Source organism: Galleria mellonella, unplaced genomic scaffold (assembly GCF_026898425.1).
Source record: "Galleria mellonella isolate WM207_F2 unplaced genomic scaffold, CSIRO_AGI_GalMel_v1 utg171, whole genome shotgun sequence".
NCBI classification, from domain to species: Eukaryota; Metazoa; Arthropoda; class Insecta; order Lepidoptera; family Pyralidae; genus Galleria; species Galleria mellonella.
The window spans coordinates 5,462,097-5,480,538 of NW_026442014.1; the positions used below are offsets into that span (position 1 = coordinate 5,462,097).

Here is an 18,442-nt window from a genome sequence, read left to right on the forward strand (position 1 = left end):
GATGATGATAGTGAAATATTGGTAGATATACGTTGGCAGGATACAAATGAGAGATGATAAGTGAGGATGAAGTCAAGTCAATCGGTTTATCGAAATGATGAATTGACAAGAGACCTGGTTAATACCAGGATGGTTTCGTCCGCATATGTGAGTGACAAGGTATACTCGTATTTGCATTTATCGCCTAACATCATGGTAGTGAACGTAAACTTTGACTTGCCCTTATTTCGCCGTGCATATTAAACCTTAGAATCCAAAGGAAAGGGATTGTTTGTAATGGAGGTTTAATATTTCTATTGCTAGCATGGGGAAAGGAATTATTAATGAGATCTAATAGCCTCAATGCCAGCAATATATGTTACCATGTTCACCTTCACAGGGTTGCTCCTCGAAATCATCGTGATTAGTTCTTGTAGAATTCTTCATGATGGACCAACTGATTCGCCTTCATCTTCGCCTATCATCTATTACAGATGGCCTGTCAGCGTATGCCGATAGCGTAAGTTACCATTTTTTTTACACATAAAAAAGAACCATTGCTAGCAACATATTAGATCTACGTCCAGGTGGTTCGCCGTGGAAATCATCGTGGTCAACTCTTGTGAAATTAGTCACGAGGCTGATCTGCTTTTGTTCTCACCTATCATCTCTCACTAGTGCCCCGCCAGCGTATACCGATAGCGTAGAACGGGGTTACAATTAAATTTCCACTCATAAAAAAAAAAAAAAAAAAACTTAGAATCTAATGTGGCTGTAGATAGGTCTTTCGCCATTATTCGAGTTAGTTTATATGAACAGGTTATAAAATTAAAATATACAGTAGAGTAAAAAAGTTTATTTTGTCTATCACATGTCTTCCTACAATTTGGAACATAGATGCCAAAAATCATTCTCTAGGGGCCAATCACTACGATTCGAAGCAAATTTATTTCCTCTGGTAGGAACTTAATAAAATATATAAAAAAAAAAAGAATCTGTTTACAATATCAGTATGCACGTATATGCAATTGTTTCATTATTTAATATTTTTTATAATTTCATATCATTTGGCATCTGCTTCGAATCTCTCACACATTTATTTATTGCACTATAAAAATACATGGATAAGCATAATTTCTAGGCACAATTCTGTAGTGTCAATATTCATGATTATGATTACACGCGTCTATCAGATACATACCTACATGTATAAATTACCCTACATCTAACTCAAACTAAATGAGATTTATTTTCACCAGCCAACCGACAAACCATCACTTACATTACATAAAATTAGGATTTTAAAATATATGACGTATCATCGACGGTTAACCACCAATACCTCCTGATATTTAGAAATTGTGGAATTTTTTAACTTACCTATTTATTGCCTTTTCTCGTTAATTTAATTTCAATACTGTGACATTGACATTAAAATATAACCCATTATTTTTTGGTTCCATCATATTTGAAGTAAATCTAACATTACAGTCTTTGTAATATTTTATTCGTGTTAAGAGATATTTGCGGTTAAAACCCTAAGACAACTATCGGTAGCTCCCAGTAAACAATGTAGCCAAATAAAAAAATATTCAATTCAATTACCTAATAATACATTCAGTTGTAGTTTTTCAAAGTTTAGTCTTTGTATTATAAGTATGTAATTTTGAACTGGGTTTAACTAAACTTTAAACAAGAATATAATTATAAGAGGTGATTTTAGTGGACATGTTGGTAAACAAAAAGATAATTAAGAAAGAATTCATGGGGGGTGGGCACAAGGTAAATGAGGATGGAGAAATTGTTGCAAACCGATTCTTTCGATCTTTCAATAGGTAAAACATGATTTGAGAAATCACGTGACGCAAATAGAATATACTATTATTATTATAACTAGGCGAGATAAACTGCGATGTATCAAAGATTGTACTGTCATGAGTACCACTTTCTTGTATGGATCTGAATGCTGGGCCGTAAAAGTGATGAATGATAATAATTATTGGTGACGGCCGTAAAGCTATTATGCTGTCAATTTCTTGTAAGATTATTTTTATATTTTAGAGTAATAAATATTAATGTATTTATACAACATTTTGAAACAAAAATCTTTTAAATGATATTGTTGATCTCGCTAAGTCCCAACAAAAGTATAAAAAAACCTTAGTGATATTAAAAGTGGATTAACTCAACTTCATAGATTGATTATGGAACGAAGTAACTAGGCCAACAAAGCACAATACAAGAGTGCAAGATATGAAAAAATAGAGTTTGCATCCTCTCGCAAATTTCAGGCTGTTGTTATAATTATGAGGATGTTTAATTATAATTTGTAATTGTAAAATCTTTATTGTAGGTACATAATTTATATTGGAAACATTAAAAAGATTTAATTTTAAATGGGGGCAATACAATGGGATAACTATTTGACTCAGTAATAAAAGAAACTTTTTTCACTTTAGAGTTTCCTCTTGTCCGTACAATTAATTCTAAGAACAAGGAATAATTCTATTGCGAAATCTTTGAACTAATTCATGCATTCTCTTCCAGTCAGCTCTATAGCAGGGCATATCTTTGACCTCCCTATACGACGTGGCACTTAGTGCCACCTTTATCTGTCCCATGTAGTAATTTCTCAGTCTTCCCCTTTTTCTTTTGCCCTCTATTTTCCTTCCGCAATGAAACTTACCGAGACTAATTTTCGTTTCGGCTCTGTATTACAACTCCAAAATATACATATGATCTTACATACAAAATGAAATCATTAGTTAATATTTTTTAAGTTCTCTTTTTTTTAAGAAATTTCCAATTATTAGAGGTCCCCATACGAACTTGACAGGCGGATGCAGTGTGTTAGTATGGGAGGCTCAAAATTTCTATTGGTTTCGACCCATATTCTTTAGGAAAAATGTTCAATGTCACATGTTAAAGCATTTCCATATTTAATGCTAACAAATTTAGATTTTACAATGTATTTGACAGTGTAATATACCTATTAATTAGATCAGGCCTTTCATCAAAGCGAATCGTTATCGTAAGCGAATTTATGAGATAGAATGAAATAGCAACGTTCAATGTCTTACTTCAACGTATGGACTCGCGAACGAAAACGATTGTATCGATAGATTCGTTTACCACTTGTCCACAGCAGGGCGATGTATACAAACAAATACCGTTTGACGAGACGTTAAATCGACTACAACCGTCTGCAGACCTCAAATAATATACAATTAAAAAAAAAAAACCAATGGACTGCAATAGACCGCCTTCTAGTTTTCGTAATAGGTTTACAAATTAAATTCGTATATAAATAACTATTACTCTTTTATTTATATACAATTCCTACTGAATTACTTCATAACATCTTTTCAGTCCCAAATATAGACAATAGTAATAAAAATGGTATTGCCAATTAATTACCTGGTGTTTTTAATTAAAATAGGCGATACAAAATTGTACTATATATTAATAGTGATGTATTTTTGTTATAAAAAAAAAGTGTATATAATACATACACACTACATTTTGTTATATGATAATAAAAATAACTTATTTAATCACAAAAACGAAGAGACAATGTGAGAACAAATTGTGTAATTTTCAACTCATAAAATAATATTAAAAGTACAAATATAATTAAAGTCTTTTAAAGTTACTTGTATGATTCTGCAAAGTCCCCTTTGATATGTAATTATAATTAAGTGTAGAATTACGTGGGGGTAAATATGAAATAAATATAAATTCTACTAACTTTCAATACAATTAAGAAAGTCATACATTTATATCAAAATTGATATTATCTTCTTTTCAAATAAACCTACACTTTACAAAGTTAAATACTAAATACTAATTGTGATGAAAAATAAATATTTAAAACTTGTCCTTATTTCACATCAAACTTTTGAAGGCACTGTTCTTTTTTTTAATAAAGTAAAGTTTAGCAGCTCAGGCTCCAAGATAGTAGAATTTAAGTTGTTATGGATATTGCTATCAATTCTGATACACAACAAAGCTAAATTGATAATGACATTGAAACTAGTGCATTCCTTTTCTATTTAGGACAAGAACAACATTAATGTTAAAATGTTATCTGAACTACTGAATAAATAAATAGAAGGAGATTTCAATCGCTGCCCTAAAACGTATTTGTATAGTTTTGTAATTTTAAATAAGTATATTTTTACATTTTGAAGTCTATTTCATGTACTAAGAAAACAATATATAAAAAAAGAAAATCTAGAATATTGAATAGTGTCATGATGTTGTAACTTAATGACAAGTACCTACAAGTTATTTTAGTAAAAACAGTGGCCATTTTGTAAAAAATAATAATTGTATTACAATATATTTTGTATAAACCTTAGATTATATAGATAGTCTCCATACAAAGATGAAGGTCGTAACTTAAAATATTATTGATTAAATAATCCTTTATAATATCGAACTTTATTTATATATTTAATCATATTATTTATTAAAAATAATGCGTAGATAAAGAATAAGAATTCGGTAGATAAAACTTGATAATTCTTTCATATTGCTTTAAAATATAATAAAATGTTGAAGTGAAGGTTGAAAATCGGTATTTGTGAATCCATGTATACTATAAATATAGACAGATAATGATACTAAAAGTAACGGCCATCTTAAATACTTTTTACTTAACCTATATCCTAACTTAACCTAATATCTAAATTTTTTATAGATTTAAAACATGTATTGATGTTAGAAATAATCGAAGCCATTTTGATTAATTGTGACACTGAATCCATATTTGAAACGTATATGAACTCTCAGATACTGATTTTGAAAGCAATCTGTCAAATAACAAGGAAATAAAAAATGCCGACCATTTTCATTAATTCTAACATCTGATCCATATTTAAAGTATACACGAATCTGTAGATTTTGATTTTGAAAGCAATTAGTCAAATAACAAAGTGCATAATATCTACTCAATAATATCTCTTTGTACATATCCACATAAATATTATATTTATATTATGTAAAAATAAATAGCACATAATACAAATAATAATTAAAAATAATTCAATTCTCAATTTGAATTCAATTCAATTCAAAGAAAAACAATTCAAATCATTTTAATTGATTTTTGTGGAATTTATCGCATACTTGTATATATACAATAAAAATGGCGCGAATTTAAAAAAATTAAATATATATAATTATATTTATGTTTAAAACTGAAGATATTTACTGGTTATCTATAAGTGATTTCTTTATTAGTTCTATTTTTCGTCTTATAAATTTTACTTCTTTTTAGTTCGCAAATACTCATTTTAATTAAATATAGACACTTCAAGATACATTGAAGTGTAAATATATAGAACACTAATAAAATAAAAGACGAGTCGACTAATTTTACACAACAATTAGCTGACAAAAATTGACCCGTTTTTAAGGCCCGAGGTTCTATCTATATAATCTAAGGTATAAACCTAAATTTAATTTCAACTAAATATCTTAAAATTTGATTTCAATTCGAGGGAGTTATCAATAACAATATATCTCTCCGTTATTATTTGTACTAAAATGTACCACCTATTATTGTGTATATAGCGCGACGGACTATATTGAAATTTTAATGACCGTAAATAAATCGGTTTAAATCATCTTCACATAACATAAAACTACATACCTACAGCTAATATAAGTCGTGTATATATGGTTATACTTACACATAAAATTGTTATAATCAGTTTTTAAACCAATACTGAAAAGGTGTTAACCTATCTTTGCTAACTTATTGCCAAAGTTACGTGTGGCGTTACAAGACCGATCAGGTTCAGAATAAGTTTGATGACTTTTTCAGTCATGAGATCTTGTTATGTTGTAATCATTTCCTCCCCATTATTCCGTTCTATGCATCTTAAAACCTCGATGGAGCCAAGGGACGACTGTTGTCAATGTCTATACCATGCACCTTGGACACGTGTTTGGAAGTGAGATACAGGAGTGACAATGTAAGCTTGTTGAGGTTGCTGAACAACAGCTAATGGGATGACTTGCTGTGCCATTTCCACTGGTTGTCCACCTTCTTCAGATACACCGAGTGGCTGTACACAGTGCTGTTGTGCTACTTGCTGAACACCACCAACCTGTTGTGTTAGAACTTGTTGGTGTTGACTCACTTGAGGAACCAACATTTGTTGTTGCATAGACTGTTGTTGTTGTGGTTGCTGTTGATGTATGACCACATGTGGTTGGTTCTGCATTTGCTGGTGTTGTTGCACCTGTACCTGCTGCACTTGTTGCTGTTGTTGCTGGACCTGTTGTTGTTGTTGCTGCTGCTGTTGTTGAGCTTGTTGTTGTGCTTGCTGTTCCCTCTCTTGTTCCTCCTTCTTTTTGGCCTCTATAGCTGCCTTTTTAGCTTCAGCCTTTTCTTTCTCCTGTTGTATCCTGATAGGATCTTTGTTTTTATCATACGACATACATTTACCACTCCGGAATGGCACCATGTCTTTCGGTAGATCCTGTTTCTTTGTGGCGAATTTAACATGTGGAAACTGGTCTTTCATGAAAGCTCGGAACGTTGAGTAACCCATAAGTTTTACACCTGGCTCTAGAATTTCTCCATACTCTTTGTATGCTTCGAATAAGTGTTTCCTAGAGTCACCTTGGATAATCACAGTTTTACTAGCTTTCTTACCTCCCTCACCTGATGGCTGAACATCTTTAGGTGAGCATGCATGTTGTTTTAAATATTCCTTTAAAAAATTTGTAGCATGTTTATAAATGTCTAGCGTGAAGGTATTGTATGGCTTCTTGCCAACGTTGCCATGTATCCGTGGCGCGACACCATGTGTCATTACATGCTGCCTGATGCGCTTAAGCTGGTAATGTGTAACATTTTCTAAATACAAGAAAGCTTCTAAACAAACCTTACGTCCTTGGTACACATAACATGCTCGTAGTCTCCTTCTTACTTTATGTCGTGATGTCTCTGCAGGATTGGCCAAACTTGCCATTGTGATGCCCATTAGATACATGTCATGTTCACTTTTCGTCAATTCGGCTATGTTCAGTCGATGACGGTACACAGCTTCTGGATTGAGTCCGCGGTAGCAGTTGTCTTTGCAATCGCATCCTCTTAGCAGTCTTTCTTTGACCTATAAATAATAATGTTATTTTATTAGAGATGGTCAGAACAAAATTACAATCAGAGAAATCGAAAACTGAAAAATATTAATATTTTTTTGCTAATATTGGGTCATTGCCCTTGACATTAATCTTTTTTTATTAGTTATATTTCTTGCGCTAAATAGCTACCATCTTTTTCTCTACCCAAAGAATGTCTGGAAGAGTTTAATTTAGCAATAAGACCTTTTTTGTATTCCATTAGTGTAATAAACAAAACCTAAATATATATTTATCTTTGTATCCTTTAAGAGCTGCAATAAAAATGAATTAATTCATCTAAGTATTAGTAATGAATAATAATTATTTATGAATTAGAAATGCTCCTGTCATAAAAAAGAATATAATAAACAGTTGTCTGATATTGATTTATTTAAAAAAAGTTTAATCTGGAGGACTATAATCAAAGATAAAAAATTATACCAATAAACTAATATATTAGTTTGCATTTTAAAATAATTTATATGAATATAAAATTTTTAGTCACTGCAAAAAATATTGAAGATAATATAAATTTAATAGCATTTTTTTTATGTACACTCGATGTTTGTTGGAATAGGTGTATTTGGTATTTTATCTAGTCAAATAGTGGCCAGGCATATTTATGAATGTACATCTTATTATTATATAATTACAGACACTAATACATAAGTATCCAAGATTAATATATTATGTAGTAATAATATAATTAAAAAAATATAAATACTGATGGTTAACAGCAAACTGTAAATCTAAATAAAAGTAGAGTTCAATCCTCAACTTATATAAAACAATAATTGATTAATAATAATATAAACTTTCAATAATGTGAAGGTGGCATTTTCTGGTGTCAATAGTTTGTAAGCTGCTCTCTTATAATAAAATAATATATAGTCTTTAACAATTTCAAAAAGGGTATATTACGGTTTCTTCAAAATGTATGTGATATCTCTAGAGTGTAGGCGTCCATAGGCTACAGTAACCATTTATCATCAGACAGGCTGTATGCTTGTTTGCCACCTTCATGATATTAAAAAAAAAACAAATAATGGAATATATGAATCAGGTGACCATAGAATAAATATATGGTCCTAATTGTATCTAGTATTATTAATTTAAATGTGACATGTTTTTAATTGAATGATATTGAATTTTTATTTTTCATGGCAATGAAACTTTATCCTGACATTAAACTCTATAATGTTGAACAGGAATAAAATATGCACAACACAAAATTTCATCAAAATTAGACTAGTAAGTATTTTTCGCTGATGTGTACCTAGACACACTCTACTTATGAATATATATTCAGTTTTATGTCAAATAGATGATATATTATTTTGATGGGCAGCCTAAACATCTAGTTGTTTAAGATAATATATTCATGATAATATTATCATAGCAAGCATGACACACTATATTTATCTGAAGTTCACAGCCCTAATTTATTCACTAATTGTGAATATTTTTTTTTTATACTTGGCATAATTTAATATTTGTCATCATTTCAAATTAACAATCAGAATAGAAAGATTTTTATGTTATTTTTTTTTCAATATTATTTTTATATAATTATTATTTAATATTATTTGTGCCATCATGTGTTCCCAGCATAGATTGGATCACCTCTTCCTTTCCAATGGGGATCAAGAGTAAACCAAAGGAATTTAATAGTGTAGGGATGGGCAATAGTATCCCTCTTAAAACATCACCAAAAACCAGTTCAGTTAATGGCTGATTGTTTATGTTCTATTTTTAAATGATCAATTTTGAAATAAAAAGGTTTAAGTTCGTTTATTAAATATGCAAAGTATAAAAAGAGATATAATTATAGAATTTTTAATAAGAATTATCTAATAAAACACATACCTGAGCAGGGTTATCCTCCAGTTTATTATCAAGTACCTCTTCATCACTATCTGAATCTGCCTTTTTCTTTTTTTTCATACCAGTTTTTTTCTCTACTTTAGGCTTTGTTTCCACATCCAATTCTCCCGTTTCACCTTCTACATGTGATCCAAATTGGATTGTGTATGATGTCGCTATGCCTTGCATACTGGCATCCCCATTTTCCACTTGGATTGTATGACCCTGCCATAGGACCTGAAAATGATATGAAAATCTAGATGAAGCTTTGTTTGTTTAATGCCGATCATAGGTTATGTCCCATAAGAGAATATAAGCCAAAGATTGCCATCTTGATTAGGCAGAATTGCATAGGGTTTTAATTAATTTTCCTTTTTGGGTACTGCTTATTTTATGGAAAAAGAATAGTAAAATAGATGACTGATATCATGCTCTATCCCATCAGTTGATTATTAAAATATTAATGGAATAAAAATAGTGGTGAAATATTGTGTTTTACTCCATTACCAGATAGATGAATAAGCTGTCTATTAATTTGATTACATTGCTGAGTACTGTACATTTAACAGTTTATAGACTGATATATAATACGAGTTTATTAATCAAGTGACTATATGGCAATATCGAGATAATATATAGATTTAAACTTCATTTCTGTATACAATAAAAATACCACATAAACAAGTTTGTTTCATTGCTAGTCTATGTAATTAAATAGTAATTACCAGTGTGATTTTTTAGGTAAAGCAGTCAGTGATGAATATAATAGACAAAAAATATATTTAAATTAGGAATAAACAACCGACACTGATACTTTTTGAATAATATTATATACAACCTCTTTATATTCTAGCATTTGTTCGCAGCGATTAAAATGTATTTAAGTAAGATTAAATTTCTATTTTAAATTAAATATATTAAATATAAAATAGATAAATACCGGTTCTTGGTGGCCATTGTAATTGTGTTGTTGCATGTTCTGAGGAGCACCCATCTCGAAAACGGAATGTTGGCCCATAACTGGCGTGTGCCACTGGGCACTCTCGCCGTATTCGCCGCCGCCGTTCTGGTCTGATGGTATCGAGACGATGATTGCCTCCTTACTGTCCACACTCCTTCTCTCAACAGACAACAGGGAGTGAAGCACTTCGCTCGCCTCCTTTTCCGCCGGGTTTACAACCTCCATCTTTTCGAACGACATACTGCTCGCTCCACGCTACAACCGATCGTGCACGTCAAATCACATGTACCTACATACGTGTATGTACAAAGGAGGCGACACGACAAAACCGCCCAGGTTCATACAATTTCTATATAACCCCGGCGTAAATAAGAGAAAACCGCGGAGAACTTTTCAAATTCATGTAAATAAACATAACAAAAACCGCGCAATTATTAACCTTAATCGCATTTTTTAAGTTTCATTATCGCATAGCGGATCGAACTCCCGTGGAATATTGGGCCATATAGTCATAGCAAAGGAAGAATAAAACTCACCTTTTTCCCTTTAAATCAGAGTCCGTTGTGTATAGAAAAGTGTTCCCACAGTTACCGACCGTCTATGGTTTGTTTTATTTCACTTAATTTTCATATTGCAGTCATAATTGAAGAGAAATGTACAAATATTTCAATGAATTCACGGAAGCAATATGGCGATACACTTTCCGTGAACAAATTCTGAGGACGCCGTAGAACACGTAATTAGTACAGTGCGCCACCACAAGACAGCGCTACTATCGCGCATTTCCGTATCGACGCTATTCGCTTCGATAAAAAGCCGCGTATTTCAAACTAATGCTCTTTTGTTCACTAGCTAACTAGAACTAATAATAAATTGCGATTAAAAACAAACGTAAAATGGAAATAAATAAACTAGACAAATTTAGTGTAAGTTTACTTTTTAACTCAAACGAAACGAGTTCATAGATAAGTAATGTCGGAGCAAAAATAGTTTAAGGTAAATGTAAAGTTATATGACACTAAGATCTAACGTCTAATACTTTACGATTATAAATAGTTTGTTTTTGTTATAAAGAGTTATTTATAACAAAAATAATAGTGGTAGTTACCATTTTCAATTGAAATTGAAAGTGATAACTATCATCTTTAGACATCAACATCACTATGGAGATTATTGGGCATGACCATCATTTATTAAAAAAATTCTTTATTATTTAATGTCATGAACATTTTAAAACGAACATTTAAACTAGAAAAAGATTATGTATATGAAGAAATATGTACTATAACTATATGTACAATACAAGTCTGAAACTAGGATTTCTTGTAATTTAACTAATAAATTGATTTTAATATTTTTTTTAACAATATGTAGAGTATCAGAGAAGATTCATGTCATGTCAAATATATAATTTTGAGTTTAGGTTTTGAGTTTATGTAAACAAAATACATGCGGTAAAAGTACGAGTAATCATTACTTACGAGCTATTACTTGTTAATTCTAAAATGATGAAATTATCGCAGAATAGTTGTTCTTGAATAGTTTTATAATAAAATTGGCGATAGAATACAATATATTAAACTGGCATATGCTGCTCCAGTAACTGCTTTTATTACATTAAAATATTAAAGCTTACATTAAGGACGAATAGCATGTGACACAATAGTATGGGTTTTATTAACGAACTAATGGACATCAGAGGGCAAGACTGTCAAGTCGACCTCCACTGCGGTTCGTGTTTCAACCATTGTGACTAATGTTTGTTGCATGGCTGTGTTTCGTCACGATGGGCTAAACTGAGTCCTCAGAAATGGCTCCATACTCATGGGCGAAATATCATCTCTCACTGGTACTCGCCAGCGTATCTGATAGCGCAGGTGGGGTTCCACATTCAATCATTATCATCCATAAAAAAAAATAGTATGGGTTTTATTAACGATATGTACCCTCGCGAAGTCGGGGCGCGTCTACTAGTAAAAGATAAATATAAAACCTTTTTAATAACTATATTATAATTTGTAATTCTTTAAACATACAGGTATGTGTTTGAAGTACCAAATACGTATGCGATTAAACAGTAATAGGATGAATAAATGCCTACAAATCGATAACCTCATCTATAATTCTGTATTTGACTGCATGAATATTAAGGAATCCCAATTATACAATATTCTTATCAACAAAAAGTTGTGTTATACGTTATGGTCAAATTTTATATTTAATCCTTCTTGTAATACCTATTCAAATACTTTGAACATTGGTATTTACTCGTATTTTCAATGCTGTACTCTAATATATTACGCACGTTGAAGGTAAGTTCAAGGTCTCAAGGTAAAAGTCAATACTACTTTTAACATCCAATATACATACCATACACCCATTTGAGGGACTATGTACCTACCCAGAAGCAGTTGTGTTTGCATGGCTGTGTTTCGATTTGAAGGATAGGATATGGCGTGAATTTACTGGGTACAGAGGAATAACACCTGAGTCCTCAGGATTGGCAACGCATGGGGGGTATCATGGGCGAAACAGTATACTCTGTTATGCCCATAGTACTGCTATGTCTATAGGCGACGGTTACCACTTTCCATCAGGTGGGCCGTCAGCTTGTTTGCCATTCTAAGTTGTATAAAAAAAAAACACAATTTCAAGCTAAATTTATTAAAAATTAAATTACATGCCTAATTTTTTATATAACTGAATATTTTTACTTTGAAAATGTACCATAAAAAAGTATTTGTAATTTTTACGTGAAGTATCAGTATCTTTAAACAATGTTGTGATTGGCATCGGTTCAACATTACCGAATACTCTTAAAACTTATAGGCAAAATACATTATAAAGATCTATTATTAATGAATAGCCATCGTCTCATATAAATATCGATGCTCTGAGATGACAGATATTCGTAAAAGAATACACGCGACTGCGATGCAAGTATATAAATATGTGGGATGATAAAAAAATATAATAAGACTTATTCAACATGATAGGGACTTCTCTGAGGAAGCCTTAAAATTAACGCTTAATGAACCGTTTAAAATTAAGTAAGATATATTTACATACGTGACTATCGATCGATAACTTTCATGGCACACTATCGCACTTATAGGTTTTCTTAGTGTAAGCCCGTAATAGTAAATGAGCAGTTACGTGATACCTAATAATCTGATGTTTTATTTGATGTTTATTGACTCAAAAATGATGCTTAGATTCGATATTTAATATGTGACGTATCTTTTCGTAAGATCACCATTCTAAATTTGAAATGGGAACAAGAAGTTGGTAAACAAGTACGTGAAATTAGGTCTGTTTTTCGAATTTTTAAACGATACTTAAGAATTGTAAGTTTTTTTTCTAAATTAAAAAGTTCACCTTTGTAGAACATCTCGCCATATAAAGAAATATGGGTGAAGAAATGCCCATTCTCAGTAGTTTGATGATATTATTATTGATGATCGATTATAGAATTGTCACCGAACCTACACTAAATAGTGTAGGTCGGTTTTTATTCAATCACGTCAATTATAACAAGCATTCGTGAAGATATATATACACAAACACAGATGAGAAAATATACGTACATATATTAACATCTATAAAAAATACTTGGTAGGTTTGTATTTAAAATTTAGAAAGGTGCATTATATATTTATAATATAAATTTGTGTATTTATAACAGCATCAAGGATAAAGAGGGTCCGCAGCGACGTGGAACATTCAGCGGGGTAGGTACCTATCTCGTCACCAGAGCAACACATCCGTTGTTCATATTATTAGACGGACTAGCTATAATACTCAGCTTTCCTCGCGTGTATATGCTCTAGCTGTCTGTGTTTACAATTGCATTTAAGTTCGTTCAACCATTTTAAGTACATATCATAAATTACATATCAAACATCCAAATATGTAAGACTTTGTACAAAAGTCGATTGCTTGGGTACCTCTGTCCCATTCGTGTTTCTACCGTGAAGCAGTTGTGTTTGCATGGCTGTGTTTCGGTTTGAAGGGTGGGATATGGCGTGAATTTTCTGAGTACAGAGGAATAACATCTGAGTCCTCAGGAATGGCAACGCATGGGGGGTATAATGGGTGAAAGAGTATACTCTGTTATGTCCATGGTACTGCTCATGTCTATAGGCGACGGTTACCACTTTCCATCAGGTAGGGCGTCAGCTTGTTTGTCATTCTAAGTTGTATAGAAAAAAAAATTAAATCAATGTTTACAATTAATAGAATTCATGAAAACCTTAATCTTTACTTCCTTATTGATATTATAAAAATTAAATGTGAAAATGAGTTTGTTTGTTTATTATTTCTTTGAGTCTTAACCTCTACTACTCGTGACGATATAGACGGAGAAGGACATAGACTACGGTCAATGAACATATCCCGGTCACGCGAAGTTACGGGTAAAAGCTGGTAATACCAGATTAATCTCGTTTATTTCTCCTTCTATAAAATATTTGCATTTTATTAAACATACGCGAATTATTTGACATGGAGAAGGATATACACTATTTTTTATCAAAGTCACGTGGTCAAAATCACAGGACAAAGCTAACTTTATTATAAAATACGTATGAATATATAAGAACACCTAAATGTAACGGTTATTGTGAACTTAATAAGTAGTTATTTGGCTGATTAAATTATTTGTTACATTCAAGCGACTTGCTCCACAGGCCATTGTCCTAATTTTACTCAGTTAGTAGGTATCTATTATTTCCTATTTATCAATTGTGATATCAACAACAAATACAGTAAAAATAAATACCACCATTATAATAAATTGCTTAAATTAGTCAATTTATATACCTAATATATACAGTACATACTAAGACTTAGGTGCTTCTTAATGTTTCATTTAAATAAAAATATAAAGGTAATGATTAACAACGCGTAAAATTTGCAAATAGCAAAAGGCGGGAATTTGGTATCACGACAGATGTCTATAATAGGTAGGTATTTTGACAATAAGTAGGTAAGAACAGAAATACATAGTATTGATCTAAAAATACTGTGATAAATAAAAAAAATTGCATGTACGTATGTAATGTATGTATAACGTATGTAAACATGTACGCGTGTAAATATCGGTATACCGGGGGGGGGGGGAAAGGGATTGTTAGTAATGGAGACTGAGCATCCCATTGCTAGCAATATACCCAACCAGGTCGACCTCCTCGCGGTTCTCCTTGGAAACTATCATGGTCAATTCCCGATAAATTCATCATGATGGGCTAACTGGCCTGTTTCCATTTTCATCTATCACCCTTCACTGGTGCTCCGCCAGCGTATCCCATTAGCGCAGGCGGGGTTATCATACCATTTTCACCCATCAAGAAAAAAAAAATATCGGTATACCTGCCCTATCTACTAAGGTGGATAACTTGACTATACGACTGTATGTGACTGGAATAGGTATGTTTATTTTCGAATTTCTTATTTAATAATGTTTATATAAGAAGATATATATAAAACTAAATAGAACTCAAATATAATTATAAAATTTTATAAATCGATTAAATAAAAATATTATTTGTTTTCACATAAAGTCATGCCAATTCGCCAAAAATATTTTTTTCTCTGCTGTAAAGAACCTTTTACAATTAAGTACTCATACAACTTCCGGTTGTAACAGTCATTGTGAAGGAATTAATAATTTTTATTGTCTTCTACGTGATGATTCTTGTAACTATCTACTTACCAGCTGCTGTATCCAGAGTGAAACAACTGCTACGAGACTTAACGACAGCGCCTGGTGAATGACCATCAGGCCAATCCATTTTCTCTTCCATAGCTTTAGAAGCACTTCTTTTAAACTGCTCCAGAAAACTGTCTATTTGTGTCTCTATACTAGTTGGAGAAGAAGCCATCGTTTCCACTGAAAAACCGAAAACAAACACAAAAGCTAACCTGTCATTCAGGACATTTTACGTTTTGCCTGAAATCTTTTATATTATTTAAGTTCGCCACTGAAGACATTCCGAAACGTTTTGTATTGCATAATTATTATCCGTCATTCTCTCGCCGAATTCGTTCATCGACCCGAGTTTACGCACATTATATCAAAGGAACCGCAGGCCTCCACCGACTACGAAGGAAGCTATCGGGCAGTGCAGTGATTTTACTACGGATACCGTTATTCTATATACGGCATCGAAAATAAAGCGCAAGCCACCGACATCTATCGATCGCTTTAGACAGCTGTTATTAGAGAGTTGCCAGTAAAAGTTATTATTATTGCTATTATTAAAAATAAGATTGGTAAGTTTGATTTATAACCGTTGTTATTATTTAAGTGCCTAAATTACATAACAAATCATTGTAAAATGTTTATCATTAAAATTTATTTCTATAAATAATTTCATTCCTTTCAATACGCATGCGTAATGTCTACGTGTGATGTGTAGTAGCGCTATCATTTTATCCTTGTACATTAGTGTGCGTCAGTGGCACCAGTGGCGCGGTAAGGGGGTCGAGTTGAGACTCGAGTCACCGGTTGCGCACGCTGCGTGCATTCGATAGTGCTGCGCGAAGAGCGCGTGTACTTTGTGTCATTAGAGGTGACTGGAACTGTCACGCACGAAACTACACCCGGCTACAAAATGTCAAGTAAGTAACTATAAAATATATTTTTCTTTTTTATTATATTTTTTCTATAATTCTTTACCTCTTAAGGTGTAATAAAATGCAAATAATGATTGTTGCGAATTTTACTAATAGTAGATTTTATTATTTATATTAAGTTGCTTATAGGGTAGTTATTAAAATATTATTATTGTACTTTTGTAATTATTCTCTTTAAATAAATTTATAAATATACGTATAAAACTATCACAATGTAGCTAAGCATTAAAATATGTGTATATTATTATTCTAATACATTTAAAATAAAAATATTTAATAAACTACATGTGTAGGTACTCTTATTTTCTTTTAAATATTTACCGGTCAATTAAACAACTATTTAATTGTTCGTTTACTTTTACGTTTTCTCGTACTTTTAAAGAAATCATTAATCTAGTAAGTTTTAATTATAATTAAGAACTTATATAATATAAACAGAGTTTTATAAGTAATTAATTATATTAAACGTTTATGAATCCACCAATTTTATACTAAACGTTGTAATGAAACAGAAAATTAAAAAATTTCAAACTTTCGATCCTTACTTCGTTCATATTTAGAAGCTTAACAAGGTTACTTAATTTACTTAACTTTCTTACAAATTTGTCGAACCCTTGCAACGCGATACATTGAAATAAGGTTGAAAGATGAAATGCTGTAAAATACGATGGACATCCTGCTCAATTTTGTTTTTTGTTAGATTTTTCTAAACTTTAGGTAACCAGAGGCTGTTATTGGCATATTAAAGGTATTTTGAAAGAGTGCGGGAGGAGAGACTATCCCTTTAAAAGACTTTTAAAATTTATAGACTCTTGACAGGTATTTGTCCATAGTTGAAAGTTTTGGAAGTGATCCTAGGGTGGGCACTAATCGATTCTCTGGTGGGCAGGTCCACTTGCCCCTCGTGACCTTAGATTGCACCAATTATTAGTCGAATCTTAATATTACCACTATTTCTGATGAGGACAACCTTGAATATTATTTCGGTCCAGCCTGTGTCCGATTATCGTTGTTGACATTATAAATATCATGTACGTCATCTTAGTTCACAATATTTCTGTATTTACAGACCAAGAGATAAAATGTGGTCTCTGTAGTAAACACAGGTATTCGCAATTCAGATGTGAACTTTGTATTATCTGATGTAAATAATAGGGTCATTATTATTATTTTTATCTCTCTTTATTTTTGGAATCTTTGTACATTGAATTAAACTATCTATAATAATTTATACACAGAATATAATTGTACTCCATACCATACCATAACAGCCTTTAACTGTCCGCTGCTAAACATAAGCCTTCCCCATAAGGAGAGGGAGACTTTGTACAAAAGTCGATTGCTTGGGTACCTCTGTCCCATTCGTGTTTCAGCAATTGTGTGAAGCAGTTGTGTTTGTATGGCTGTGTTTCGGTTTGAAGGGTGGGATATGGCGTGAATTTACTGGATACAGAGGAATAACACCTGAGTCCTCAAGAATGGCAACGCATAGGGGGTATCATGGGCGAAACAGTATACTCTGTTATGTCCATGGTACTGCTCATGTCTATAGGCGACGGTTACCACTTTCTATCAGGTGGGCCGTCAGCTTGTTTGCCATTCTAAGTTGTATAAATAAAAAAAAAGGTTTTTGCCAGTATTTTCCACTCTTGGCAGGCGAGTTGACAACTGCAGTTAGGCTTTGATAATATTTTAAGAGGGAGGCCACTGCCCATCCTTCGACCATTAAATTCCCTTAGTCACCTTTTACGGCATTCACGGGAAAGACAGGGTTGGTTAATTATATGCCGGGACCACACGGCACGTACACTATTACGTTATGTTAATTTTTTATATTTAATGCTAGACAGTGTAATTTTAGCTGCA

The 18,442-nt window shown here is 32.0% G+C and overlaps 3 protein-coding genes across 7 annotated transcripts in view; 1 reads left to right on the forward strand and 2 right to left on the reverse strand.

Annotated features, from left to right (window-relative positions):
- The window catches only part of LOC113518378 (guanine nucleotide exchange factor DBS-like), a 145,727-nt gene extending 129,650 nt beyond the window's left edge, over nucleotides 1–16,077 (reverse strand). The window contains exon 1 of the mRNA XM_026903270.3: nucleotides 15,654–16,077. Coding sequence (XP_026759071.2) covers nucleotides 15,654–15,822 — 169 coding nt within the window. The 5' untranslated portion in view covers nucleotides 15,823–16,077. The remainder of the gene's footprint in view (nucleotides 1–15,653) is intronic.
- On the reverse strand, nucleotides 821–10,680 carry LOC113518379 (uncharacterized). Its single transcript, XM_026903277.3, has 4 exons — nucleotides 10,477–10,680; nucleotides 9,920–10,195; nucleotides 8,983–9,216; nucleotides 821–7,106 (listed from the first exon to the last, which is right to left on the reverse strand). The coding sequence occupies exons 2-4, from the start codon at nucleotides 10,178–10,180 to the stop codon at nucleotides 5,901–5,903; spliced, it is 1,701 nt and encodes a 566-aa protein (XP_026759078.2). The 5' UTR covers nucleotides 10,181–10,195; nucleotides 10,477–10,680; the 3' UTR covers nucleotides 821–5,900.
- A 312-nt stretch (nucleotides 16,078–16,389) lies between the features above and the next one.
- The window catches only part of LOC113518576 (uncharacterized), a 28,329-nt gene continuing 26,276 nt past the window's right edge, over nucleotides 16,390–18,442 (forward strand). For 3 of the 5 annotated variants that reach the window (XM_052892889.1, XM_052892891.1, XM_052892890.1), the window contains exon 1: nucleotides 16,390–16,561. In XM_052892889.1, the coding sequence (XP_052748849.1) occupies nucleotides 16,555–16,561 (7 nt within the window). In that variant the 5' untranslated portion in view covers nucleotides 16,390–16,554. The remainder of the gene's footprint in view (nucleotides 16,562–18,442) is intronic. The other 2 variants (XM_052892888.1, XM_026903560.3) reach the window with 2 other exon arrangements.